General features: G+C 48.2%; 1 protein-coding gene across 12 annotated transcripts in view; it reads left to right on the top strand.

Annotated features, from left to right (window-relative positions):
* foxp1b (forkhead box P1b) overlaps positions 1–27,500 on the top strand; it is a 163,207-nt gene that overhangs the window by 120,609 nt on the left and 15,098 nt on the right. For 8 of the 12 annotated variants that reach the window (XM_086197208.1, XM_086197199.1, XM_086197166.1 and 5 more), the window contains 5 exons: positions 13,404–13,541; positions 13,770–13,874; positions 16,537–16,678; positions 21,657–21,855; positions 25,948–26,055. In XM_086197208.1, the coding sequence (XP_086053334.1) occupies positions 13,404–13,541; positions 13,770–13,874; positions 16,537–16,678; positions 21,657–21,855; positions 25,948–26,055 (692 nt within the window). Of the gene's footprint in view, positions 1–6,880; positions 7,073–13,403; positions 13,542–13,769; positions 13,875–16,536; positions 16,679–21,656; positions 21,856–25,947; positions 26,056–27,500 lie in introns of those variants that run through there. The other 4 variants (XM_086197252.1, XM_086197239.1, XM_086197244.1 and 1 more) reach the window with 4 other exon arrangements.

The following is a 27,500-nucleotide window of genomic DNA, read 5'->3' as shown; positions in this document are numbered from 1 at the left end:
TGTGTGTGTGTGTGTGTGTGTGTGTTTGGGGGGGGGCATTTAGCACTTGGTTTTTGGATTAAAAAAAAGCAGGTGGATCAGAGTTGTTTGTTTTTGGTGTTTTTCTGGTTCTGATGTGGGGAAGCATTGAGTGTCTGATGCAATATTTACGTTAATTTCAGAAATGTGTCTGTGTTTGAACAAGGAGGGCTTGTTTGTATCAGTGTGAAACTGCAAACGTCTTCAGGGCATATTTGGTAATTAATACGGAGGCCCTGTTCTATATGTGTGTGTGTGTGTGTGTGTGTGTGTGTGTGTGTGTGTGTGTGTGTGGGTGGGTGGGTGGGTGTGTGTGTGCGTGTGTGTATATATATTATATTTAATACTCTGACTATCCCGTCGGGGGCCCTTTTTAATGAGCTATTGTAGCAGCTAGGTCTAATGTCAGGTTGTGAAAAAGCCTCTTTGTTGTGCAGATGTCTTCGGAGTAGCTCCAGAGGATGAAATATGACTGTGATGACCTTTCAGTTGTGTGCATATTTGTCAGGATTCAAATAAGTTGAAAGGATCAAACTAAACAGTTTCTGCAGGCTGGCAGGGAATTGTGCTGCAGAGGTCAACAGAAGGGACCACAATAGCAGATTCCAGCGTGCAGCCAGTTGTTGGTACATACTGAAGTACTCGACCATCTCCTGCAGACAAAGACAAAATTAAAATTCTAATTTATTAATGTATACAGAGAGCTTGGCCAAGCTGTCACTCAGCTATTGAAGGAGAGCCCCCCCCTCCAGCCCGGTGCCTGTGGAAAGAGCACAGGCCTGCTGTAGTGTCTTAACCAACACTGTAAATTGCCTGCTGTCTGATGTGGTATGTTACATTTTGCCATTATGAAAAAGCCACAGGTCCACACGTGTTTGTTTGTCTGTGAATTACATGTTCAGCTAATTAAACTCACACGCACACGCTATTGTAGTCCAGCCTTCATACATAACCATCAGTGAGCTGTTCTCCATGAGACTCTGTCCCACTTGTTTCCTCTCATCGCTGTCACGCTCTCCAGGCTCTCATCTCACTTCCTCTTTTAAGAACAAACCTGAGCTTAGAGGAGCTCAGTCTGACATCCACCACCTCCATCACGCAGCCTGGGGACCATTCTCCTGGAGCTGGACTTGGTCATCAAAAGACACGATCCAACAATTATGAGGCTGTGTAGTAAGCCGACACCCCATAAAAGCACCTGATCTGTGGCGCAGGCTCCACTCCTCTCAGCTTCCCATTAGGCAGAAGGAGACGTGCAGACTTTTACTCATTTGGCGATTTGGTGACTCACTTTCCAATTCATTCTTATTCAAGTCAAAAATAATGAAGCACGGAATATACGAAACATCTGAAAAACATGACTGCATCGAGTAGTAAAGGGGGAAAAATATGAGTCAAACAAGCCTCAGAATCCTTGATCAACATTAAATGGCTCTTTGGTTTTATATCCCAACCCCCACCCCCCTACCCCCCACCCCAGCCCAGAGGTGCCTTAATCAGACTGGATACACAAACAGCTGCTCAGCTGGCTGGGAAGCAGCTAAACATACTTGACTGGTCAAAAAGCCAGTAAATTACATTGACAGAATGACATGTGTAATTAAAAGAATCCACGCCGCCTGTACCTTTAGCACTTCACACCTACAGCGGCACGACAACGAGAGCAAGCAACTCCCACCCCGCTAATTACCATTATCAGTGAAATGGTAGGGTTTGACTCATTAGTTCCATGTGCATTTAATTAGAGGCAGGCTGAAATTGGATTTAACTTATTACTTTTTCATGGATCACTTTCTTGTCATCACTTCAAATTGGATTGCAGCCCCAGGTAACTAATTATGCCAGCCGCAGGATCAGGAGTAGAGAAATAGGTAATTAGGAACAACACTGCCGGACCCTCGCCGGCAGTCCACCAGCATCAAGGCAGGGGGAGGGAACCCAAGCTCCACAGAGCCAGCAAACTCTGTTTGACTGCAAGGGAACCTGGGAAGGCATCAGCCTCCTGCTGGGGATTACGCAGCAGTCCGCTGGGCTGAGCGTGTTGTGGCAATATGGAGTTTTTGTGTTAGTGATGCAGGAATGTGGCGTCCATGGTCACGTGACTGGTGTTCTGTCTGAGTAAGGAGAATGTGTGAGTGGTCAGGTTGAGGGACGCCAGGTGGACGATTGGGGGATTGAATGAGAAAAGCAGGCAATGTTGTTTGTTGGTTGAGAGAAGCTGAGAGTGAAGGAACTGTTGTCCGTCTCAGCTGGACAAGGCTGTCCTCAGCTTGAGGGTGACATCAGGCGGCCTACTGAGCAGCAGGCACAGTTTCTGATGGGTGTTGCACTGATTGAACATTTGGATTCTGTGGGTGGAGGCTGCTGCCACCTCTGGAGTGTGCTGGGGGTGTTCGCCTCTTCGTCCTCGCTCGCTCCCTGAGTGCATTCACACGGCCGAGGGCATCTCCATGTTAGACCTTAATGTCTCTCGCATTTACAGGATGAAATCCTTTTAAGTTGTAGAGCACCTCTCCAACACCCTTACTCCCAACGTTCACTCTTCACATCCTTCCAGGAGGGGGGTGGGGGGGTAGCCTCCAGGACAAGCCGCTGCCGCCGCCGCCGCCTCTTCTACCGTTCATGCAGTGGTTTCATGGCATTGTCCTGACACATGTGATCCAGTGTGCTGCTGCAGGCTGTCAGCAGGGCCTCAGTGGCCAGGAGGAACCAGGCACAGGACTGGATCTGTGTTCTGGGTTAGCAGCTGGGGAATTAAGCCTCTCCACGCTCAGGCTACCCAACAGGTGGGGGGTTTTATTCCATTCATATGAAGTCATGTCCAACGGTCATGAAATACTCCAGTCCAACACCAACCAGTTCAACGTACAGCAGGAGAGCCCTCGCCCTGCTCCTCTGGTGGGCTCCTTCGGCTCTGCTGCCAGAAGCACGATGGTCCTGCCATGTGCCGCCATGTTGGCCGGGACGTGGCTCCTGCGCTGAAAGCTCAAAGTCCTCAGTCGTGTGTGTTGTTCACCTCTTTGTGTCTGTGCAGCGTCTCAAGGTGATGCTGTATGGAAATCTAACTTTGACACGTGTGTCAGCCTCGATCAGCACACGGGTCCCTGGGATCACGCGTGTCTCCTGCAGCTTGTTGTCTTGTCATGTAGTAAAAATGAATTATGTGGAGTGTTAGATTAGAACCAGGTTTGGGCTAATCCTGTCAGATGAAGTCATCTGTCCCAATTACACGCAGCCAAGCGTGGGGAGGGCTGCTGTGTCGGGACGCTTCTCCCAGTCCAGACCAGGAGTGTCGAATTGACTCCAGTCACAGAGCGCCCCCCCCCCCCGCCCCCCCATCACCCAACATTTGTTTTAACTCAGCATCGTCTCCTTCCTCGCTATCGAGTTGTATGAAGTGATTCACACGCCTGGGGGGGTCAGGTAGGGACGGCAGTGAAGCATCACAGTGACCTTCAGTTCCTGGAGCTGAGAAGAGTCTTCATCATCATCATCTTCATCGTCATCATGACACCCTTGTTCAGACTCAAGTAGCTACATGTCATACCTACCATCTTAAATTTAGCAGTGTGTCTGTGACTGTGTTCTCTTTGTTATTTAAATGATGTGATTTAACCTCCACTCACCCAGCAGGTCGTTGCTGCCCCGTCGATCACCGGCTCCGTGTCTTCATGTAGTTTCTGACTGAGTCAGAGGTGAATCGATCTCTGAACTAGACCAGGGGAAAGTCCCCACCTCCTGAAATTGAAGTTGCTCAAACCCCAAAGTGTTCTTGAGTTGACGAACTGCCGGGGCTGGTGAACACTGCAGCGCCACAGGAAATATTGAGCAAACACAAATTTCTTGAATGCTGAAATTAAAAGTCAATAGCCAAAGCCATTCAGAGTAGACGGGGAAATCTGTGAGTCATGTGTGACTTCCTGTAACTCACATCTCACGGCGTCCAAGGATGGAGGCACCATGAGGAGGTGCAGATGTTTCACAGGAATTTCACTCTCGGGTCACCGCAGTGAGTTCTGGCAGCTCCGTCTCTGACTTTGGTGAAGCAAATGAGCCGTGGACGTACCTGGGGTTCTGTCCAGGAAGCTCTCACAGCTCTGCCGCCACTCACCTGTGCGGTGGGACGTCTTACCTCAGAACAAAGGAGGCACCTCCCGACCCGCTCGGCCTGCCGGGGGTCTACAGGGCCCGTTTCAGCCGTAGTGCAGAATTATTGTCGCTGTGTTAATGGCCTTAGCAACTTGAGTCGGAGTGGTGCCAGTCCTCATTCCACAATTTTGTCTTTAAGAAATCGACTTTAAGAAAACACATTTTAACTGCATTTTGTTACGAAGCTCATGACATCATGAAATCTTGCACGTAGCATATCAAGCTTTCACTCCAGACTGGACAGCATTTTAGTTTTTACTCCTCCCTCACACGAGTGCTGCTGAAAGCTGCGCTCCCAAAAATTCTATTTTAATGTTTTTCAAAGTGACGTATTTGTCTTCTAGTTTTTCAGAGTTCTATAAATCTCTCACTGCACATAAAACAATTATTAGATGTAAACTATAAGATTGTTCAATTGAATGCATAACCCTGTACTGTAATGACAGTGAGTGAAGACTGAGTTTGAATGGGACATTTCAGTCCCAGGAGACCCAACATTATTATTGATCCCCTCATATCTCCCCTAATATTTGATTCATTTGTTTTACATAAACAAACCCAAATAATGAGTGTTTGGTGGCATTCGCTCCCACTGACTGATGGGATCTGAAGTTGCTGTGACTGACATCATTTGTGTTGTTTGGATGGACATTTTACTCCTGAAGGTCCTCACAAAGTCACATATTAGAAACAGATCAGCACTGAGATCAACCTTGTAGTTGCTGCAGTGCATTTATAGTCTTTTATAGAACAGCTGGTATTTATTTATAGCCCCCCCCCCCCCCCCACACACACACACACACACACACCCTTCATCAGTAAACACTGATTTACTCTACACCCACACTCAGGCTCAGGCTGTGTTTGTATTCTCATGACAGTGGTCCAGGTCACCGAGGCTTTCAAGAAAAGGGATGAGGGCAGTGGTGTGTATGCACCCCCCCCCCCCGACATTCACTCGAACCCAAGCAGGAAACAGGAGTATTTGATCATGTCGGTCCACCAAGTGTCAGTTCAAAGCTCAAGGTTACTGATGTTTCTGTTGGTGTGAGGGGGCACATCCACCTGGCCCGGGGGCTCGCGTCCTGCCAGCCCGGTGGCTCGCGTCCACACGGCCCGGTGGTTCGCGTCCACACATACGTGTAATTATTTTACATGGCAGAGGCGCAGAGGCAGTGGATTAGAGAGAGAGAGAGTGAGAGGAGACGCTTGAACTGTGTGTGTCTGCTAAATTTATCATGAGGCCTTTGGGAGTGTTGAAATGAGAACAGTGGCCTATTACTGCTAAGAAGGTGTTTTATTGAGAATACGCCGACATGCCCCCCCAGGGAGAGTGTCGAGGGAGGAGAGCGCGGCCATGGCGGTGTGTGTGTGTGTGTGTGTGTGTGTGTGTGTGTGTGTGTGTGTGTGTGTGATGGAGAGAAAATAAAACCAACCTTCTCTGTCACTTATTGCTTCACAGTGATATGTGTTGGACTCGTCACTGTGGACAGTTGAGGTCTCCTGGTCAAGAATATATATGTAGGTCAGTTAGCCTAGCCTAGCGTGGCGTCATGGTTGAGACCTAGCGTAGCATAGCCGGCCTGCTCGGTAGTTATTAGCAGATGAGAGCAGTGGCTTGCTATGCAGGCTCCCTGTTTATTTTACCAGTGTGTTTGCGGACTGGAATTCATCCCATGAACATTCCTTCACGGTGGGCCAAGGCTTCACAGCCGTTCATATGAGCCATGTTGTGGAGCTCCGTCATGCAGCGCTGTGTTTATTGTCATGATAATTAACAAAGTGAGGTGTTAATCTTGCCTCCTGCCTCTCCTCTTTAAGTAGGAGCCACAACTTATTTAACTGTTCTCACCGAGGTTCTGATTAGCAGCTCCTTTGTTAAAGATGTGATGCTTTATAGAATGAAATCTGATTGATGTAAATAAATGCTCAGGTAGACGGGGAAGTCTGCCCTGGTCAGTTCAGCAGGATCACCAGTAGGTGGCAGGGTCTTGTTTTCCTCCCTGCTCCTGACTGAGAGCTCACGGGTGTTAAGAGTGTGATGATATCATGACAGCTAATTGCTCTCATTGGGATGGACTGGGATGGATGGCCTGCTAGCTGCTCTCATGCTCCCTATTAATGCAAGAGCTTTCAGCTTTTCTCAGGCCAAAAATGTTGCATAAGTGTTGAAAACAGGAAAAAGTTGATGCTGCTGCTGATTTTATCACCAAATCCACTTAAAGCAGAACTGCCTCTCATAAATGCTCCTTGGCTCTGAGATCAGGCGCGTGGTGAACTCTCAGGTGTGAGTTGCTTTGTTGTCAACATGTGACGTGAGTTGTGTCTTTGTCGGGTCCCTGAAAACGGGTCAGTTTATGGGAACAATAAAGAGCTGATAGCTGTGTTTACTTCTCTGTTGTTTCATTAAAGGGCCTCTTTTCTTTTCTTTAGGCTCCCATTGTTTAAACAGCACGGCCGGAGTCCCGGCAGAGGTCAAAGGGTCAACTGTGTCTTTTTCTTTTTTAGAGGGGCATGAACACAAAGGCGGGGGTTCACCTGCAGCCCAGCCGCCGGCCCCTATTGTGTGGCCCCATTTGAATTGATTGTGTTTAGAGGGCTGCTTGTGATTGGTGGAGGAGGGCGTGGTTGATTGGATAGTTTTGTATCTTGTCAGCCAGGCAGTAACCTTGCTCATGCGATCTGTCTGTATCCTGAGGAAGGTTGGAGAGTCCACAGCACAACGGCGCTCGCTCTCAGCCTCCCTCCCTCTCCCTCTTCGCTCTCTCTCTCTCTCTCTCTCTCTCTCACTCTCTCTCTCTCTCACTCTCTCTCTTTCCCTCGCTGCTCACTCGCCGCTCTGCTTCACTCCACACCGCGTGGCCCGGCACTCTGTTTACCCTGCCAGCTAAATGGAGTTTGTCAGGTTTGTCAATATGATTGATTTCTGTGATTTTGCCAGCTTTCTTGTGTAAAAACTTGACAATTTAATTTGACTGGGGAAAAGAGAAAAGGAGGCTTATTGTCTGCTGTGGCTGATGTTCTCTCACTGTAATTGGTTAATTTTGTCATGCAGTTTGTCTGAGGGGAGCAGTGATGCAGGATTTACTGTACTGCTCAGATGCTGTCAGCACTCAGACAAACAGGTGTCAGATGCAGGAAGTGTACTGTACCGTATGAAGTATTTTCTAGTTTTCAAGTGAGCGCGTGCAGTAGCTGCCTGTGTTTATCTGCCTTGTTGATGCTCATCAGGAGTCACGCAAGTTTCTTCTTCTTTGCTGGTTTGTCAGTGACACTACCAGACGTCTGACTGCCACTGTTGGACTCCCACTTGCCTCTGTAGGCTCTGGTTGACTCTGCTGCTAGTCAGCTAACCAGTTCAGCAGGATCTGGAGCACTTTTGTTCACAGTTTAATCTCTGGGAAGTTGAAGGGAGAACAGGAGGCAGGTTTGCTGATTTTGCTCAGATAACTACTGTTGTGTTAGTTTGCAACATCCACTCCGACCTTTAGAACTCGCAGTGAAGCTTTTCTTACGGTCCGTGTGCAGTTTAGTGTTCGTCCGGCTGTGAGCGTTGGTGCAGCTCCTCTGGTAGGCGACGGCCTGGACCCGTCTTCCTGCTCACCCTCCTCACTGTGTCACAGTGAATTAAGACCCAGTCTGGCACAGCTCTATATTTGACACCGCCAACCACACTGGAGACACGCCGTCACTCCAGCTGCCATCACTCGTGCCTTCCTCAAAACTTGGTGTGTGTGTGTGTGTGTGTGTGTGTGCGTGCGTGCGTGCGTGTGCGTGCAACAAAAACAAAGGGACTGCACCATACATTCAGGAGGGAAAGTTGAGGTCATTTTACAATTTTACCATGTTTTACACAGACACATTGATTTTCTCGAGTTTTACAAGCTCAAGTATTTTTACTACAATCATTTAAAATAACACACTATTTAAAGGACTTGCTCATCATTTTTATGTGTGTTCGCTGTCACCCTTTATTCTACATCTTTGTGCTGCAAAGGGTTTCCAGGGCTGAGAAAGAGGGTGAGTGTGAAAGACGCTGGCTGGAGCTGAGGAGGAGAGAGGAGCCTCCGGTGCAGGGCAGCGTGCAGCCTAATGTTGTGCAGCTGTGCCGAGCCTCACAGTTTGTGAGAGTTGGAGTGCGAGCTGATTGGGTTGACAGTTTGTAATCAAAGTTGATTTATTGTTCATTAGTAGTGCATTAGCCCTCTCAGGCAGGGGCGTTATTTGTGCAGTGGCCTGTCAAGGCGAGGGGCTGCCAGCACCTGTCATGTCTAAACCATGACATAGGCAACCAGATATTAGCTGTGTACCAGGAGAGGGGGGCACAGGGGGCTGCCGCCGGGAGCCCCTCAGCTCGCTGGGATATCCTTTACAAGCGTGCAGGGCTGCGCTTTGTGCCGGGGCAGGCGGGCAAAACGCTGCTCGAGTGAGGCGGCAGCTGCTGCTCTCCTGACTCAAACATGTCTTTACTTGAAAAGGCTTCTTCGGCTCTTTTAGGAGTCATTACTGCTCGGAGTGTGTGTGTCTGCTTCAATCGCCAGATTAACTCGAGACGCCATATGTTTTGCAGGGTTCACGATTAGATTACACGCTGTTTAATGGCAGAAGGTCTTTTTCTCCAGTATTTAGCTCAGTGATTTAAACCAATAAACAACATGATGGTACTCACCTGTTTCACCTGGAAAACACTGCACTAAATTGTAACTATTAAATACAGAGTTATTTCTGGTATGTAAAATGTTATTATTATCAATAATTAGTTTGTATCAGGCACATTTTAAAAGTGTCATGAAGCAACAGAATTTGTGGCCCTCGCGTCTGCCGTCATGGAAACAAGGATTAGCTTTGCGTTGTTGCAGAGTTGAAACAACCTGCACGAGGACGCGTCGGTCATTGTCTTACGACTGCAGTTTCGTCTGACGGGGATTTGAAGGATGTGATCTTAATCAAATCTCAACTGGCTGGAGAAATGTGAGCGTGTCGGGCTGGTAAACCCTCCACCACCACACTGGTCGGGAGGTGCACCCAGCAAAAGTGAAAAGAGTGAACAGCGTGTGTGTGTGTGTGTGTGTGTGTGTGTGTGTGTGTGTGTGTGTGTGTGTGCCGTCATCTCCTGGAATTTGTAAGCCAGGTTTCACATCTTAAAACGGTGTCGTGTGGCTGTGAAAGTCTTGATAGCTCGTTGACTTTCATGTGAACTCTTGTAGAAAATATATATAGAAATGCTAAATAACACAAAAATAGGCTTTAGGGTTGTATTGTAATATTGGCAATGATTTGATTAATTTACATTTATCATTTATAATTCATATAAATATATTTGCTTTTAAACAAAGTGGATTTTTGCTTATTTTGAAATATATGATTGTTAATTTTAATAGATATAATGATGAGTTTCTTTCCATTGTTGTGATCTTTGTGTCTTTTGTGTGTGTGTGTGTGTGTGTGTGTGTGTGTGTGTGTGTGTGTGTGTGTGTGTGTCTATCACTCACTCAGCTTGTTTGTAGAACCTGACTCTGGTTCCAGCACCGGCAAAAACCTGTTTGTTTGTCGTTGAAAAGTTAATCAAAATGCAATCTTGACTTTTGTTTTTACAGTTGTTGCAAATAATTTCAGACTCGATTCACACACACGCACACACTCACACACACACACACCCCTGAAATATAGCACATGGCAGACAAAATGTGGTGGTGATTATCCTGTTTATCTGAGCTGTAAACATTTTGTAGAACAGCTTGATTGTGGATGGCGAGGAAGGTTTTGTGGAGGTCACTTGTACGAATGTTCTGTTTTTGCTTTTTAAATCTTAAATGCAAACTGAAAAGACCCAGAATTTATCCTCTCTTGGTGAGGCTGAATGATTTGTACATGTAGGGATTGTTATTAATGTCGTGTTAGTTTTTATTAGGTTATTCGGTGTGAATGTGGTTATTAGAGGGAAATATTAAGGTTTTCTACCTCTGAGATTTTAATCAAGCTGAATGGGAGCTATGGAATTAGTCTTTCCAGTCTTCTCAACAACTAATTATGTTCACACATCACTTGCGTACAATAGCTCCCATGGAATCCTGGTCGCTGCCACATTTCCATGCAGGAGATGCGAGGTAGGAAGGGAAGTAGTTTCCTGGCGTGCGACTGCAGGCCGAAGCAACACAACAACATCAAACATAGCCAACTTGTGATTTCTCTGGGGTCCGTTATTTCTTTTTTACTTCTTCATTCTATTTGATGCTTCTACAAAACAAGATGACCCCAGGGAGCAGAGATGAAAATTTGATAATTCACCCTCCTTTTTTTCCAGCCTCGCCGCACCTTGACGGCGAGCGAACGTCTGAGCCGGTCTCACTGACATTCACCTCCTCGTCGCTCATTTCTGTTGCTCTTAATTTCTTCCGTGTGGAGAAATCTTGTTCGCACCGGCTCCTTGTCAGCTGCCTTTAGTCTTGGACCTCTGATTTTGATGGAGAGCGTCGCCATTAACTCTGAATCAGTGACTTTTAGCTGTGTGGTTTGTGTTCCACGGCGTTATGGTATTTCAGCCTTTTTCTCTTGATGCACATTGACTTCTTGGCCGTATGTGCTTGCAGTATATGAAGTTTATTATTTAACCTTCCCCTGCATGTCAGAGGTGATGTGTGTGGAAGGAAGCCATCAGGTCCAGAGGAGGAAACAATGGTCTTTATTTTCACTGACATGTGGCCACAGTGAGAGCTCTCAGCTGCTCCTCCGTGGTAAATGTCACGTTGCTCGTCTTATTTAGCGTGTTATAGGCTGCATGTGTGCCTGTGTGTGCTTGTCACAGTTAACATGTTAAACTGTGTGTGTGCTGGTTCACTGTATTGCCTGCGGTCACTGTGCAGCTGTGTGAGAATGTTTATGTATGAGAAGCACCTGGAGAGGGCCACACCTTCATAAACGTCTGCTATTCCTGGCATTCTCAGAATGTCCTCTCCTTTACACCCTCATGTTGCTGGAGGAGAGCAGAGCCGGGCTCCACGGATCCCTCCAGTTATTAGCCACTACCAGCCCTCTTTTAGACTATCTTTAGATGGCGCTGATGTATTTTTGTGCATCATCTGGAGTCATCCAGGAGACAACGGAGTGCACCATATGGGAGTACTCTAAATGGCGACTGGCGTCCTGTGTTTGCGTTAAATGGGCATGATACAGCGGCCAGGGCAATATTTTTCAGTTAAAGTGCTCCCTCCCGCCCTCCCTCTCGATAGGAACCAGTCTTAGGCAGATTTTCACTCCTTCAGCGCAGGATTAAATGGTAGTAGTTACATTGATCAATAGGTTAAGAAGCATACAATCCCTCTTGCTGCTAATGACCTCAGTAGTAATGGGTAATAAAAGCGGTCTGTAATAGCCTTTTGCTGGGCTTTGCACGGACGAGGCTCTGTAGTCGGCGTGAGCGAGGCGGAGTGTGAACCGTGAGCAGATACACAACGAAGGTGTAAAGAATTAAGGCAGTTAAAGTGAAGGAGCTCTGTCATTTGTACTGGCAGCTCCTGAGAGTTGCTTGAGTGGGTTAAATTGGTGTGAGCCCCCCTTTTCTCCACGTCACACCCTCCGTAAAATGTGGCATGACGATGACAATACACAACTACATGTGCAGCTTCAACACCGTGGTAAAAACGAGCATAAGCAGAGTGGAGTCCATTTTTAATGCATGTAACTGAAGTCAAACTTCCAGATAAGAGACGATATTGTTTCTGCTGGCTGCAGGTGGAGTAAATGCAGACGGAGCCAAACATCTCATTGTGTTTGCTGCTTGTTCGACCTTCAGGATAATTCATCAAAATTAACAATGCCCAGAAAAAGAGGACTTCAGTGGATAATGACTGTGAAATTAGGGAATGGGAGGCCGGGGCGATGCAAATGGCAGGACAAGTCATGTGCAAAAGTCAAGATCAACTGCATATTAAGACATAATACTGGGGGGAATTAATATTGCATTTTCTCCCTCGCAACCCTTCGTCTGGAGCTGGAAATGAGAAATGTGGAGCGTATGCTGGTCGGCGGGGGTGGGGCTGGATCTCCCTCAATCTCTGGAGACGGGAAGCGTCGGCCTGGCCCCGCACGCTGAGGGGAACGGCGAGCATCGACGCCGTCCGTCCCATCTGACATCGCTGCCCTTTTCTCTGCATTTTCACGACAAGCTCTTCATTAGGGCTGCACTTTGTTTTTGTTGTATGTTGCGAGCATGAAGAGTGTGATGTGCATGCAGGGTGTGTGTCAAGAAAACCTCCCTAGTTACCAAACAGTTTAAATTACATTCAGACATGCATGAAAAATTCAACGGGTGTCATTAGCTATCAGGTGGCCACACAATTTGGGTAACCTTGGTGAGGACAGACTGTCACCCGTCATGCCTGCTGACATCACACACACCGCAGATAATTTGTGCACGCTAACACACACTTGTGCACAAACGCAATCGTCACCAGGAACATGCTGCAGCGACAGAAGCTCGTCCTGAAGTGAGTATTTGAATGCGGTGGTGAAGCAGCTCTTAATGGTATTGCACATGGTGGAAGTGAGTGGCAGCATGCAGACAGTCCTCCACCACACAGGAGCAATTAAGGCGTCCTGACAACTCCAGGCGCCTTTTCAGTGTCACAACAAATCACTTGTTTTGAGGAGTCGTGCACTCACACCTTTCTGCCAAGAGTTAGTGAGAGAGGCCTCCTTCAGGCGCTCTCTAGCTCCACAATAATAGATGACAGCGCCTCTAATGAAATGATCTCACATGACATGGCGTGTGTGTACCAGGGCTTTGGCGTCCTCAGATATGGCATGTTCGCCATGTTTGCTAAAGAGTGAGCTGCGAGCAGCAGCTCAGCAGATGACGCGTGCTGGTGTTAGGGGGTTGGTGTGTGCGAGGGGGTGCTGATGTGATGTCATGGCGGGTAGAGACATTGGGAGGAACTGGAATGACCCCCCCCCCCCGATCAAGGTGTCGACATCTCTCTTCCTTGTAACTGAAGTTGTGTCTATCATGTGAGCCCATTATTGATGGATGATTGACAGTCTGCTCCTGCCTGCTGATTGTGATCACTAGAGAGGGATGCACTTCTATGGATCGGTACTTGTTGGTTCTGGTTCTTCATGGGGCGCCGTAGTGGACTGTTGGAGAGGCTTGTTGTTGACAGGCCCTTGTGTGTGTGTGTGTGTGTGTGTGTGTGTGTGTGTGTGTGTGTGTGTGTGTGTGTGTGTGTGTGTGTGTGCAGGTTCCAGTGTCAGTGGCTATGATGACACCACAGGTGATAACTCCACAGCAGATGCAGCAAATCCTCCAGCAGCAGGTCCTGAGCCCTCAGCAGCTCCAGGTTCTTCTCCAGCAGCAGCAGGCCCTCATGTTGCAACAGGTAACGTGTCGCTGATGTCGTCAATCACTGTGTTTCAGCTTCTACTGGCGGAGGGCTCACTGAGGGAAGAGTTAGAGAGGGAAGAAGGAAAATCGTATATTTAGAGTTTCCTTTGACCTGCTGTTCTCCTCTCAAGTGTTAGCAATGACCACTCTTCTCTTCAATGTTCTGAACATTCTCACCAACTTACAGCTAAGCTCTCACTTGGCCTCCCCATCTCCTTTGCAGCAGCAACTCCAAGAGTTCTACAAGAAGCAGCAGGAACAGCTCCACCTCCAGCTCCTGCAGCAGCAGCAGCAGCAGCAGCATGCAGGCAGCAAGCAGAGCAAAGAGGTAGGCTGGCATTGCAGTACCAAAGCATGCAGGGCATGTGTGCCCCCCCAGCTGCTTCTGCTTCCTGACTGGGGGGTCAAGTGCACTCTTGCTTCTGATTAGCATGTCAGACTTGCTGGATAAATGCTAACAACTGAACTGACTGGTGACTCTCTCTTTCTTCATTAGAATAATATATTTTTCCCCAAGTAAACAAGTGTGGTGTGCGAGGAGGTGACCGGTCCTGTAATGAGGGGCAGGAGGGAGACAGGCAGCGAGGAGGTGCATATAAATCTGAGAGGCTTTTCCTGGTAATTAACATGGAAATGGCAGAGCAGGAGAAGGCATGTAATTGTGAGATATCAGTGCAGAGAGCGCTCCCAGCTTTGTTGGCTGTGCGGAGGTTTTATTTTCCTCTCCTCTGCTCCCCCGGTGCAGCGGGACACGCTCGTCGGCAGCAGCTTAATGTGCATTAATGACTGGCGGATACAAGCATCACTGTGGACAAAGCATATTATTATTGTGCGGTCAGAAGAAGTTCAAAGGCAATCTGGGATTTTTTTTGCTCTTCTCCCCATTGAGTTGGCTGTTTGGAGAGGGAGGAAGCCGAGAAACTGATGTTAAAGGCAGATGCACAGATCCACACACCCTCACAACGCTGTCGAGGCTCCCGACTTCAAAGTGGTAGCTCCCTAATTAATGAACTGCGGCTTCAGTTTGGACAAGTTGTAGCGTGATGCGCCCATAAATCAAGATGACAGCAGAGCTCCGCGGCCTCAGATAGGGCTTGTCATCAAGTCGCATCTGATGTAAACACAAGAGGAGCAAGTGGGGGGGGGGGGGGGGGGGCAAGGAGGTGCAATTGATCAGTTGAATGGAGCACGAGAATAAAAGAAGTAGCAACTTTTGAAGCATATTATGTATGATCACAGGAAATGGATGCAGCCCCAAGAGGATCTCAGCTCTGCTGATGTTCTCTCTCTCCTCTTTTCCCGTCGCATTTCTAGCAGCCATCAAAAGACAGAATAAGAATTATGCTGCGACTCCCCTGTGGCTGCCAGACAATAACCCCCTGTTGTTGCTTTGTGCCTCTTTTATTTTAAAGACATCCAAATTTAGTTTCTCAAAGATCTTTAACTTTATATTTGAAGCTTGACAATAAAGGGCTGCCAGTGCCGCTCTTTTTCATTTGTCAGTGACTGTATTTTTCTCTCCCTCGTGCCACTTCTTGTTAACCTCTTATTTGGTCTGTTGGGTCTGGGGGGTTTTAATGTGTCTACATGCTGCGAGCGCGCAGGAGCTCCTGTCAGCTGATGGGACCAGAAGAAAAACATGTGAAGGGGGGAGAGTTAAATTCATTTGCAACACTTGATTTTCTTTCTTATTCTCTTTTTTTCTGCGAAGCCACCCTCTATTTATTTAGCGTTCTGATGAAAGACATTGTTCCGTGTGAACCCCCGCCCCCACAGCACCGTGATCTTTGTCTGAGGCTGTCAGGGAGGAGCTGGAGAACACAGAACCCTCAGAGAGAACGCCGCCTTCCAGCTACCGTACCACAACCTGTGTCACTCTCTCGCGTGTTGGGTCAATCGATCCTGAGCCTGGCAGAGAGAACACACCAGTGCAAGGTTGCAGGGATGGGGGTCAGGAGGAGGATGAGCAGGTGTACACACTCCCTAGCTGAGGAGGAGCAGGTGTACACACTCCCTAGCTGAGGAGGAGCAGGTGTACACACTCCCTAGCTGAGGAGGAGCAGGTGTACACACTCCCTAGCTGAGGAGGAGCAGGTGCACACACTCCCTAGCTGAGGAGGAGCAGGTGCACACACTCCCTAGCTGAGGAGGAGCAGGTGTACACACTCCTAAACTGAGGAGGAGCAGGTGTACACACTCCCTAGCTGAGGAGGAGCAGGTGTACACACTCCCTAGCTGAGGAGGAGCAGGTGCACACACTCCCTAGCTGAGGAGGAGCAGGTGTACACACTCCTAAACTGAGGAGGAGCAGGTGTACACACTCCCTAGCTGAGGAGGAGCAGGTGTACACACTCCCTAGCTGAGGAGGAGCAGGTGTACACACTCCTAAACTGAGGAGGAGCAGGTGTACACACTCCCTAGCTGAGGAGGAGCAGGTGTACACACTCCCTAGCTGAGGAGGAGCAGGTGCACACACTCCCTAGCTGAGGAGGAGCAGGTGTACACACTCCCTAGCTGAGGAGGAGCAGGTGTACACACTCCTAAACTGAGGAGGAGCAGGTGTACACACTCCCTAGCTGAGGAGGAGCAGGTGTACACACTCCCTAGCTGAGGAGGAGCAGGTGTACACACTCCTAAACTGAGGAGGAGCAGGTGTACACACTCCCTAGCTGAGGAGGAGCAGGTGTACACACTCCTAAACTGAGGAGGAGCAGGTGTACACACTCCCTAGCTGAGGAGGAGCAGGTGTACACACTCCCTAGCTGAGGAGGAGCAGGTGTACACACTCCCGAGCTGAGGAGGAGCAGGTGTACACACTCCTATACTGAGGAGGAGCAGGTGTACACACTCACTCTGTGAGCAAATTCCAAATGTTTTTTCTCTCTGTTTCGCACCAGTTACTCCTGAAATCCGGTTTGCTCAATATTTCTGTTACACCTTTAAATGTGTGTGTGTGTGTGTGTGTGTGTGTGTGTGTGTGCGCGCACCAGCAGCAGGTGTCTGCGCAGCAGTTGGCCTTCCAGCAGCAGCTCCTTCAGGTCCAGCAGCAGCATCTGCTCAACCTTCAGAGACAAGGACTGCTCAGCATCCAGCCTGGACAGACAGGTCTGCCGCTGCACTCCCTCACTCAGGGTCAGTACCCCCCCCCCCCCCCCCCCCCACACACACACACACACACGGTTGTATTGCTGGCCTGCAGCATTTGTCAGTCTCCAGTCTCTCTGCTGCTCAGTGAGGGCACTTTGGTGGCATCAGATGCTGCAGCACAGGGTTGCTCCCCTCTGGAGGGGATCCAACACCTCCATCACCTCAACAGTACTGAAGCTGAACCAAATTGCACATTTGGCTGCTTGTGAGTGTTTATTTAATTAAGCACTGTGAGACAGTTGCTGACACATTTGGGTGTAAATTTTGAAAGGAGTAAAAACTAAAGCGGGGATCCTTACTGACACATGGAGGATCCGGACCTTGCTTCTCGTCCCGTATCGACTCCTTCAGCTGTATTTGAGGATGCTCCTGAATCGAAGTTGCTGGGTTGGAAGGCCTTTTGAGAGCCCTGGTCCTAAGATGGAGGGGGGGCCTCAAAGTATGAAGTAATTACTGCTGAACAGCTGGAGGAGGGCTGGATGTATTGTTCTTAAACTTCCAGTGAACTCATGAAATATTTGACAGCAAGTCAATAATTGTTGTTTGGCCAGGAAGTTTATTTCTTTATTTGTTCTTTAATATTTGGTTAAGGAGTGGCCTGAGTCATGAGGGTTTAGAACATGACATTCACTATTCAGTCCAGCTAAAACAAACAGCTTTGAAATAACAAGATAAGGGCGAGATTAAAAGCAGCCGGGTTCGGGGTGCTGAGGTAAAAGGCAAACACAAACACGTTTGTACAGTGGTGTTATTGTTTGGACTGAGTATGGAATCACTCATCCGCTCTCAGACGGTCGCCATGGGCACAGGCGTGCAACCGAACGGCTGTGTGTCACGTCTTGCAAATACACACACACATACACACCCTCTGAGTAAAGTGTTACAGGAGTGACACGGTGAGGTGCTGTGCTCCTGAGAGCTTTCAGCAGTCCGGTACTTCTGTCACAGAGTAGTTGTACTCCCAAGTTTCCTTCTCATCCAGAGTGGTAAAAGCGTCCACATTCTTTTCTTTTGTGCAAGTACAGATAAAAGTGCTGCTACAACTGTTTTAGTTAAGTACAGGCATGGAAATGTACTCAAAGTATTAAACTTTAAAGGACAAAATTACAGATGTATTATTTCTCCTGGCTGTTTTGGTGCTAAACTACGATATGAAATAAAGATAATAAAGATAAAAGTCAAAAGTTGTCAGAAAAATAATTGAAGTACAGACGCATGTGAAATATCTAAATATCCTCTTATTTCCATTTTTGCAGTATTTGTATTATTAGAAAGAGATTAAAACCAAACCAGACAGCAATAATTGACGCAGCCCAAAGTTATCAACCCAAGGGGGAGCTCCCGCCTCCCCTGATGACAGGTTCTCCTCAGGTTCCAGCCTCACCTGGCCAGGATCAGCTGCACCCAGACCCGAGCTGCAGGCCCCACTTTGTCTTCCTCGTCGCACATTTTCTGCTCCACTGTTTGAAGTTATTGATGACCTTTCGGTTTTCCACATCACTAAACTCTTTCATGCATCAGCGGCCCAGGCCCGTGGTGCTCAGATCTAATCTGCAATATTCCGCTCACATTTAGTACTGCTTATGATGCGATGCCTTGATCTGCTCTCTTCAGGTTCCAGTCATTACGGATTTCAGTAAATGTGCATTTTTATTTCTCAGGTGTCAAATGCAGATATTGATACACTCACTTTAAAAGGCCCCAGTAAATCTCCCTCCTCACTTTCCTGACGAGACCAGGGACCCCCTTCAGCTCTCAGACCACAGATCAGTAGCTAAAGACAGGAACGAGGGGGAGGCGCCGCTTCGTTTCTCTCTGTTGCTCAATCACATCGCTTCATTGTGACCAGTTACTACCGTTAAATATTCCAGTCTAACAACAGATACTGTTGTTGGTAATAGCAGTGTGTTTAGGTGGCTATGACATACACACACACACACACACACACACACACACACACACACACACACACACACACACACACACACACACGCTTGTCCTGTTGAATTGATAAGGGAGTCACTGGTAGTTCAGGCTAATGATGCTGATGTGTCAAATGTGTGTGTTTCTATTGATGTGTGTGTGTGTGTGTGTGTGTGTGTGTATGTGTGTGTGAGAGAGAGAGAGAGAGAGAGAGAGAGAAAATGTGTGTTGGGGCCATACACCCTTTAAGGTTGAGGGCTCAGTGAGTTCTAGTAGCTGTACAACATCATTTAAGGCGTCCTGCAGAGGCCAGTGGGACAGTGACAAGACAAATTTGTGGGTAATATGGAAGCTAAGAATGTGGCGAGCCATGAAGCGCTGCCATCAGGGGGAGCAGCGGCTAGCACCGCTGACCTGGCAGTGATTGATTGGCCCGGCTGCAGCTCGCTGCTAATAGTTCCTGCAGCATCAGGACAGGACATATTTCAGGCCGAAGGGTGCATATCAGCAGGCCAGTGATTACTGCAACATAAACAGGGGTGCAGTAAAGGTCCCAGCCTGACGGAACAATAAACTAATAGCAATGTCACTGTCCCCCCATGACACCAGCACTGTGTGTGAGAAGTAACAGCTCGGTTTAAAGAGCACAGAGCACTGGGGGCCATTTGTTATTTGGGGGATGATGGCCTGCGACTGATGTCATTATGAACCTTAAATCAACTTTCTGCTTGCTTGAACATGGTCACCTGGGTACAGGGGGACAAGGACAGGAAGAGGTTGAAGAGCTCGGACTGTCTCCGTGCCAGAGCTACCTGCAGAGGTAAAATTGAGTTGGGAGGCTGGTGATCAATCAAGTGTCCCAACAACATACATTTTTTAAAGTGCTTGTCTGTGCTTCCCGGCCGTAATGAGCGGAATAGTAGTGTTGAGAAATGGAAAGAGGAAAGATAAACCAATCCTCCATTTAAAGGGTGGACAGACAGGGGCCCAAGAAAGAGGATTTACAGATCAATGTCATTATGTGTCCCTCAGTAATCAGATGGAGACCCCTGGAGCAGGAACATTCCTTCAAACACCAAATATAATACGCTCTGGGACATTTGGGTAATGCCATTTTCTTGTCATTGATGTGGAATCCTGAGCCGTAGCTGTTGCTGAGTTTGTAAAGGTTAGGGTTTGAGCGGGAGCAATAAAACCACTGACAGACACCGCCGTCCCCCTCCGTTACCTCTCCCATCAGCCCGCTCCATCCGTCCTGCTTTCATCTGAGTAAACAGTCGTGTCGGGGTCACCAGGACTGCTGGGTAATTGAGCCAGTGTGGGCCGCCCTGTCAAGCACATCGGCTAAAAATACATCGCCCACTGTCACTGGGCACCAAGTGGGGGGAAAATGATTGTTCCCGCTGTTGGAGTGCAGGACGCTCGCATCACCAGTGACCTTCCCTTTCCAAAACAACCATCCCAGATCAAGAAGTTTAGCTCCAAAGTCTCCTGAAGGCACCACAACAGCAGCAGATCCTCGCCATGCCAGTAGCAAGCATGTGTAGCCTGTCACGGACGTGCGCTTCCATTAGCACTCGTCAAGACATTGAGGAGAATCAGGGAGAGCACAGGCAGGCGGAATAAAGCGTGCATGTCGAAATATCCCAATGAGGAACGACGCTCCTTGGAACGTGGAAAGGTTATTGATTTGTCCTGCAATCATTTCCTGCTCTTTGATATGCAAACGATCTAGTGTGAATTTACAGCAATCCTATCAGACTCATTTCACAGTTCTTAGCCTCTGCGTCTCTCTGGAGTCCTCCGCCTCATTAGGCCAATGTTCTCCATTACCAGCATAATTAAAATCTTTAGTAGCTTATCAAATTAAGAATATTTTTGCTGATCATATTGAGATCTTCACCTCACAGTTATTTTCCACAACAGGAATAAATTAAGACTAAGCATTTTGCACACAATGTATTACAATCTGGTGCGTGAATGGAGCACTTCTGGTATCTGTGGAGCCGCTGATGAGAAACGAGCAGACGGATCCCGAGAATGTGGAAGATAAGCATGTGCAAATCATCTTTCTTCTGCCAGCGCTCATTCTGAGAGTGGATTTAATTAATTGTAATGTTAAACGAGTGGTCTTGCCCATTTGCTCTGTGGTTAAATTCCTCCCATACCCAAGGGCTTCTTTTGCCAAGCTTACAACATGTGGCTTGGTTACGCTCAGCCTGGGATTCCCACACAAGTGCACGCATCCATCCTCCATCCCTCAGTGCGTCGCTGAAATCTGGCCGTCGCTCTGACGGGACGCGCGGCGGGATTCTGCAGCCATGAGGCTTGATCCTCGTCCGTAGAGTTCTTCGGCGCAGAGACAGACGAGCCGTAGAGGGCCACATACTGAATCTATTGTGTGCCAACAAAGGGTCTTTCTCATGTACGCTGAAACACAGTATTATCCCGCTTCATCCCGACTCTGGCCCTGGCTGTCGGAATCCCTGTCACTCACAGGCAGAAAAACCACTCCATAGATGTGTTTCAGCACACAGAAAAATGTCCTCGGTCTTCAAGGGATTGTTTTCAAAGGGCTGTGTGAGCTGCGGCGTGCTTGACTTGTTAAATGAGGTTTAAGTCTTCTGTGTCAATTGGAGGCGGTGCAGAGCTTTAAGTATTTTGCACATTAATGCGCTTTTGAGAATATTACCCCAGGGTCCTGCTTCTCAAGGAGGCAGGGCTGGGATGTTCTCCGCTGTTGCTATTGTAAACTTTTGTTGTGTGTGTTCTGTTGTTGAGAGAGAATGATGTGATTATTCAGATTTCATGCCTTGTCTGGATGTTAATTATTTACTTTGGGCATGAAATGTGCGTGAAGACAAACACGCTTCAGATCACGGGGGGAGGGGGGGCAGGAGCTCTGGGTGCATTACCCTGTAGTGGAATATTTTCTAATTAATACACGGTTTTGTTTACAGACACATGATTTAATTAAGCGATGAAGACGAGAGTTGGATTAGCTGTTAATTGATTTAATTATCCAATTTGTTTGTCCCAGGCATGATTCCAGCCGAGCTGCAGCAACTGTGGAAGGAGGTGACGAACGCTCACGTGAAGGAGGAGCACAACAACAACAGCAGCAGCAGCAACAACGGCCACCGGGGGCTTGACCTGTCCTCCCCGGCACCGCCAAAGAACCCGACCCTCAACCAGCACGCCTTCACCAACGGGCAGTACATGAGTCACAAGAGAGACATGTGAGTCGGTCCGTGTGGCCTCAGTCGAGCTGCAACACGCTAGGATAGTGTCGAGAGAACACACACTCTTGAAGAGCAGGATGAGTCAGTTTGCCCTCTGAACTGCCACTGTGTGTGTCTGTGTGAGTGTGTGTGTGTGTGTGTGTGTGTGTGTGTGTGAGTGTGTCTGTGTGAGTGTGTCTGTGTGTGTGTGTGAGTGTGTCTGTGTGAGTGTGTGTGTGTGTGTGAGTGTGTGTCTGTGTAAGTGTTTGTATGTGTGAGTGTCTGTGTGTGTGTGAGTGTGTGAGTGTGTGTGAGTGTGTGTGTGTGTGAGTGTGTGTCTGTGTAAGTGTTTGTATGTGTGAGTGTCTGTGTGTGTGTGAGTGTGTCTGTGTGAGTGTGTGTGTGTGTGTGTCTGTGAATGTGTGTCTGAGTGTGTGTCTGTGTGAGTGTTTGTATGTGTGAGTGTGTCTGTTCCTGAGTGTGTGTGTGTCTGTGAGTGTGTGTGTGTGTGTGAATGTGGATGTGTGTGTCTGTGTGAGTGTGTCTGTGCCTGAGTGTGTGTGTGTCTGTGAGTGTGTGTGTGTGTGTGTGAGTGTGTGTGTGTCTGTGAGTGTGTGTGTGTGCTTGTGTGTGTCTGAGTGTGTGTCCGTGTGTGTGTGTCTGTGAGTGTGTGTCTGTGTGAGTCTGTCTGTGCCTGAGTGTGTGTGTGTGTCTGTGAGTGTGTCTGTGAGTGTGTGCCTGTGCCTGTGAGTGTGTGTGTGTGTGAGTGTGTGTGTGCTTGTGTGTGTCTGAGTGTGTGTGTGTGAGTGTGTGTCTGCGCCTGTGTGTGTGTGCGTGCACCTGTAAGGAGGGACATCATTTGGCCGCTACCCCGGCTCGCTGTGTGATCTCTGAGCTGCTTGTGAGGAGCCTCCAGGCACCGTGAGCTCACCACGTCTGACTGGTGTTTCACTGATCAAAACACGCGTGTCATTATAAAAGCCGTGTGGATGAAAACATGTTTAACACAGTAAACTGGGAGGTTTTTTTGGGGGGGGGGGTACAAAAGCAATGCAGCTATTTCTTTCAAGCTGTGGTTTAAAAGAGAAATGCCATTTTACCTGTGTGGAGGATTCCTTTTGATCCTCTCACTTACGAGTACTTCTACTACAACTACTACGACTACGACGGGGAAAATACAATTGAAATCGTGCATGTTGATAGTATTTTAAAGCTTGACTGGTGTCAAAAACAAGTCAGAGACGAGGATATTGACTCCATCCCTCACGCGCGGTCGCGAGTGAGCGAGAAAGGTGAGCAGCGATGGCAGAAGAAGGCGAGGAACGTCTCAGCTGAGGGCGGCTTGAAACATCGGAGCAGACAGGACGCCAGAGCTGGCAGCCGCTGACTGTCAGAGATTAAAGAAGATGTCAACAGCAGTTTAACACAAGCTTAAGTGAGGAAGGCAGTCTGGGTCTGAATATTCCTGCAGTATCTTGGATCTGTCAGCCAACCGAGCAGGTGATCCTGGTCCACCCGTCTGCCGCCGATCCAGAGCTTCAAATCGCACCACGCAGTGAACGCACAACTTTCCCTATTAGGTGCTGAATGATGCTAATTTGGATTCACTCAGCCAGTGATCTGTTCTTGTGTTCAATTAATTGCACAACTATCAGGAGCATTATTGCTCTTCATTTGATGGTGCAGACTCAATTCTAATCAGAAAACTGAAATATTGTGATTATTCTGAGCAAAGGCACTGAGAGAACGTCGGCGTAATAATCCAGGGATTTGAATAATCAGGTTGAAGATAATGGCCTGGGCGTAAATAGAGAGCATCCACTCATCCTCCCAGTGCTGAACTTAATGAACTTTTAATTGATGCGGTTGTGCGAGTCCCTTTGTCAGGCAACAGAAACAAGCCTCTCTGCTGATGGGCCTGTTTTCCCGACTGACTTCAGATTGGTTTACAGCAGGCCCTAAGTACCATGTAGTTAGTTTCATGTGTCATATAAAATCTGCCCAGGCACAACGACGCCTGCAACTAAAACCTTAAGTGCATCCACAGGAATCACTCACCGGCTTTGCGCTTCCGTCTTAAGGAAGGAGGAGAAATTCAATCACTGCCGGCTTGACACTCCGAGGACGAGGCACGTGCTGCTTTTAGCCGTGTGAGAGAAGACAGGCCGGGACCAGCGTCAGTCCGAACTCCATCCCTCCGCCTGTCAGAGCCACGACGCAGACAGAAATATACCCCTGTGAGCCAGGTCACCCTTACTCAATTATTTGCTTATTTAAATGAAATGTGCCTGATCTGTATCTGACACGAATTCCCAATACGGAGCTGCGTCAGCTGTGTACTCACAGAGCGCCTGGCCCACTTTACTTCCCAACAAGCACCAGTAAGCACAGCCTGGGGACTGGAACACAGCCACCAGTGAGCCAGACGCAGAATCAGAGCGGCCGCAGCTGCTTTCATCTGCGCTCGCCAGAGAAATGATAATGGAATCATCGAGTGTAAATCATGTTGTGAGCGAGGACGGATGAGGTGGAGGACATTCGCGACACCAGGTCTTCTACAGAGCAGCGCGTCCCATAAAGCGGCATGGGGGCGTTACTGGGGGGGCGCAGTGAGGAAAGCTCACATCAGTGCACACTGTGAGGGAGTTCTGTGACTGACTTCACTGGCCGTCAGGACTCATTTACGGCGTTCGGCATCTCATCAAAAGAAGTGAACCAGAAACGAACCAGCTCGCGGCTGTCAGACGTGTGTCCAGGTGTGCAGACGCCTTAGCGATGGCGCGGGCTTTCCTCCCCAGCCCAGACGTCACCAATGCAGGAAACTGGAGAAAAGGCAGTGAATTCAACCCTCCTCTGTGATTACACTAATGTGTCTCATTTGGTGTAAATTCTGTCATTCGTGACTGTTGAGCCATCCACCGTTAACCGAGCTCCTCTGCTGCCAGCCGCTCGCCGCTCCCTCTGCTCTCCACATTTCAATATCCTGTTAATAGAGAATTAAGCAACAGGCCTGCTCGCAAGAATTAAAAAGGATCTCTTCAAATTAAAAAACATCGTTACCTTCAGCAGTCCACACGTTTCTTTGTTAAAAACTCATTATAACCATCTATTTATTAGCTGTATCAAAACACAGGTCCTAATGTGAATGCATAATTCATAATTGAAAATTAAAGAAAAAAAACAATCTGACTTTTGAAACGGGGAGAAAAAAGCTGCTAACTACATTCATGAATGCTTGACTGCTTCCTAATTGCAATGCAATTATCACATGTTATGAACAATGTGAACTATTAAGCAAGTAATTATAACATAAGAAAACCTGTGACAACCTTTAGAATTTCCGTCTTCGGCGACAGTTTTACCAACATGGAAACAAATGAGATTTTAATCTGAGCATCAGTTTGTTTAATCCTGGGAAATTGGCACACCTCTGTGGGATTACTTTCTTCTTATTAATTCAAATTGAGGCCAAAGCAAGGAAGATGTATTGTTTGATATTTAGTTTTTGCTTTTCTCTCCATCAAGACACCCTTGAAGTATGAGTAGTATTTGTAGTAGTGGCAGTAATAGTAGTAGTAATGATCCGTGCTTGAGGCAGTGGTAGTGGTGGGATTATTCCTGAAGGGCAACACAGCACTTTGTGGTGTAATGAATCCCAGCCAAGGAGGCTCAGACTAGCACAGGTGGTAGCCATGTAGGCCAGCCCCCAGCCCCCCAGGTAGCTGCAAGTCCCAGGTCTTGTTTGGTGCCGGTGTCCATACGGCTGCCCGTCTCTCTCTCCCTCTCCTCTGTACGAAAGATGTTGTAGAGTCGGTTTTTCAGGGATGTTCCTGCTATTTACTGCCGCTGCTCCGCCCCTGGTCCCGTGGGAGGCTCAGCAGATAGAGCCAACATGTTGGTGAAGGTGTCAGGTGCGTTTGGGGTTTGAATGTAGCGGCCCAACATTCCTCCAGGTGGGCCTGGCGACAGAGGGCCCCCTGGCAGCCCTCATCGGAGCGGCTCGGTCACGCTCAATAATTACATATTGATTCAGTGGAGGGGCTGAGTGAGCAGAGATCCCACCGGCCAACATCATCTGAGTTTTTATTCTCTGCTGCTTGTGTCTTCCAGATCCACTCTAGACGAGCCCTCCCCCCACACTCACCCCCTCTATGGCCACGGCGTTTGCAAGTGGCCTGGATGTGAAGCCGTCTTTGATGATTTCCAGTCTTTCCTCAAGTAAGTCGGAGTCACAGTCGGAGCCGTGTGTCTTTGTTCTCGTGTCGGGCCGATTAGACGTTTTGTGACCCGACAACTGGCGCTGCAGCTAGTTGTTATTCCTGAGTGGGGGCCTGGGCTGGCCCTCTCCTGACAAGGGTACTGTGGCGGGGTCTCCTTTGGAGAACGGCATGGGCCTCTAATTCCTGTGATATGTGCAGTTCCCATGGTGATGGGGGCCGTTTTTCCCAAACAAACAAGGGTAGGATGTTTATCTGTGGCAGCCCACACTCAGGGCGCGCTGCGTGTTTGCCCTTGTCACCGGACATCGTCTCTCAGCTCATTCCGTCTTTCTCTCTGCGGTCTATTTGTCTTTCCTTCACCTTTCTCAAGTCTGGCCATTTTATCGCCCCACACCTCAGCAGCAGCACGTTTGCATCTAGCAGCAGTAGAGTCGGGGACGTGGCCGGGCCTTCGTCTGAGGCGGCGCGAGCGGGAGCAGGGCGCCGCAGGTAATCCAGCGCCATGGTTACGGAGAGGAGGAAAACATCTGTGTTGTGGCAGCAGATCAATGGCTCACTGTCACCCCGGATTAGTCGCACTTTAAACAAGATATGACACAATTCCATTATCCTAAAACAAGCACTCAGAGGTGGGGGCTGAAAGTTTGGACTCTGTCAACATTTTGAAGCCTCTTTTGATGGTTTACATAAACCCACTTGGGTGCAGCTTATCGCTCTAGACTGCATCGTAGGTGGAGAGGAAGCGCAGTACATTTTCTGTCCCAGATAAAAATCAAAGAGGCAGTTCTGTATCTTTATTTTGACTTAATAAACATCTCATGACATTCAGTTATGATTACCACATTTTACACACAAACACGCTGACACATCGACACACATATCTCGCTTCGGGAAAGTGCCTTGTATTCTGACGTTGCCTCACACTTTGTTTATAGAAGACAGGAATTGAATTCTGCTCAGCCGGTGCAGCTCTGCCTTGAAAGTCTCTGAGTGCTCTCTGCTGTGTTTTTACAAGTGTTTTTATCATGGCAACATCTTGTTTACCTTAGTTGCCTGCTCAAACTGCTTGGAACATGTTAAGAAAACATTTGGGGAGAGTCTCTACAAAGCCGCCTTTGTGTAAGAGCGGCCCGAGTGTGAGCAGCTCACCGAGGTGTTAACTCTCAAACCCTTAAGCACTTCCACATGAAACCCCGCAACCGATACTGCAGGCCTCCGAAAGAATCGAAAATAAAAACAAAGGGTACATTCAAATAGAAAAAAGGTTGGGGAAAACGCGTGTGTGTGTGCGCGCGCATGCGTGTGTGTGCGCGCGCATGCGTGTGTGTAGTCAGCAGGACAGAGTGTACTAGAGAGGAGGAAAGGTGAGGAGGACTCTAACGTCAACCAGATTTCAGGTCCACGCGCCAACAGTAACAAGTATCATGGGACTGAGTGGTTGTT

Source organism: Aulostomus chinensis, chromosome 3 (assembly GCF_037954235.1).
Source record: "Aulostomus chinensis isolate RoL2024-O1b breed Wild chromosome 3, RoL_Achi_v1.0, whole genome shotgun sequence".
NCBI lineage: Eukaryota > Metazoa > Chordata > Actinopteri > Syngnathiformes > Aulostomidae > Aulostomus > Aulostomus chinensis.
The sequence above is the reverse complement of the archived record's forward strand: the minus strand, read 5'-3'. Positions and strand labels throughout refer to the sequence as shown.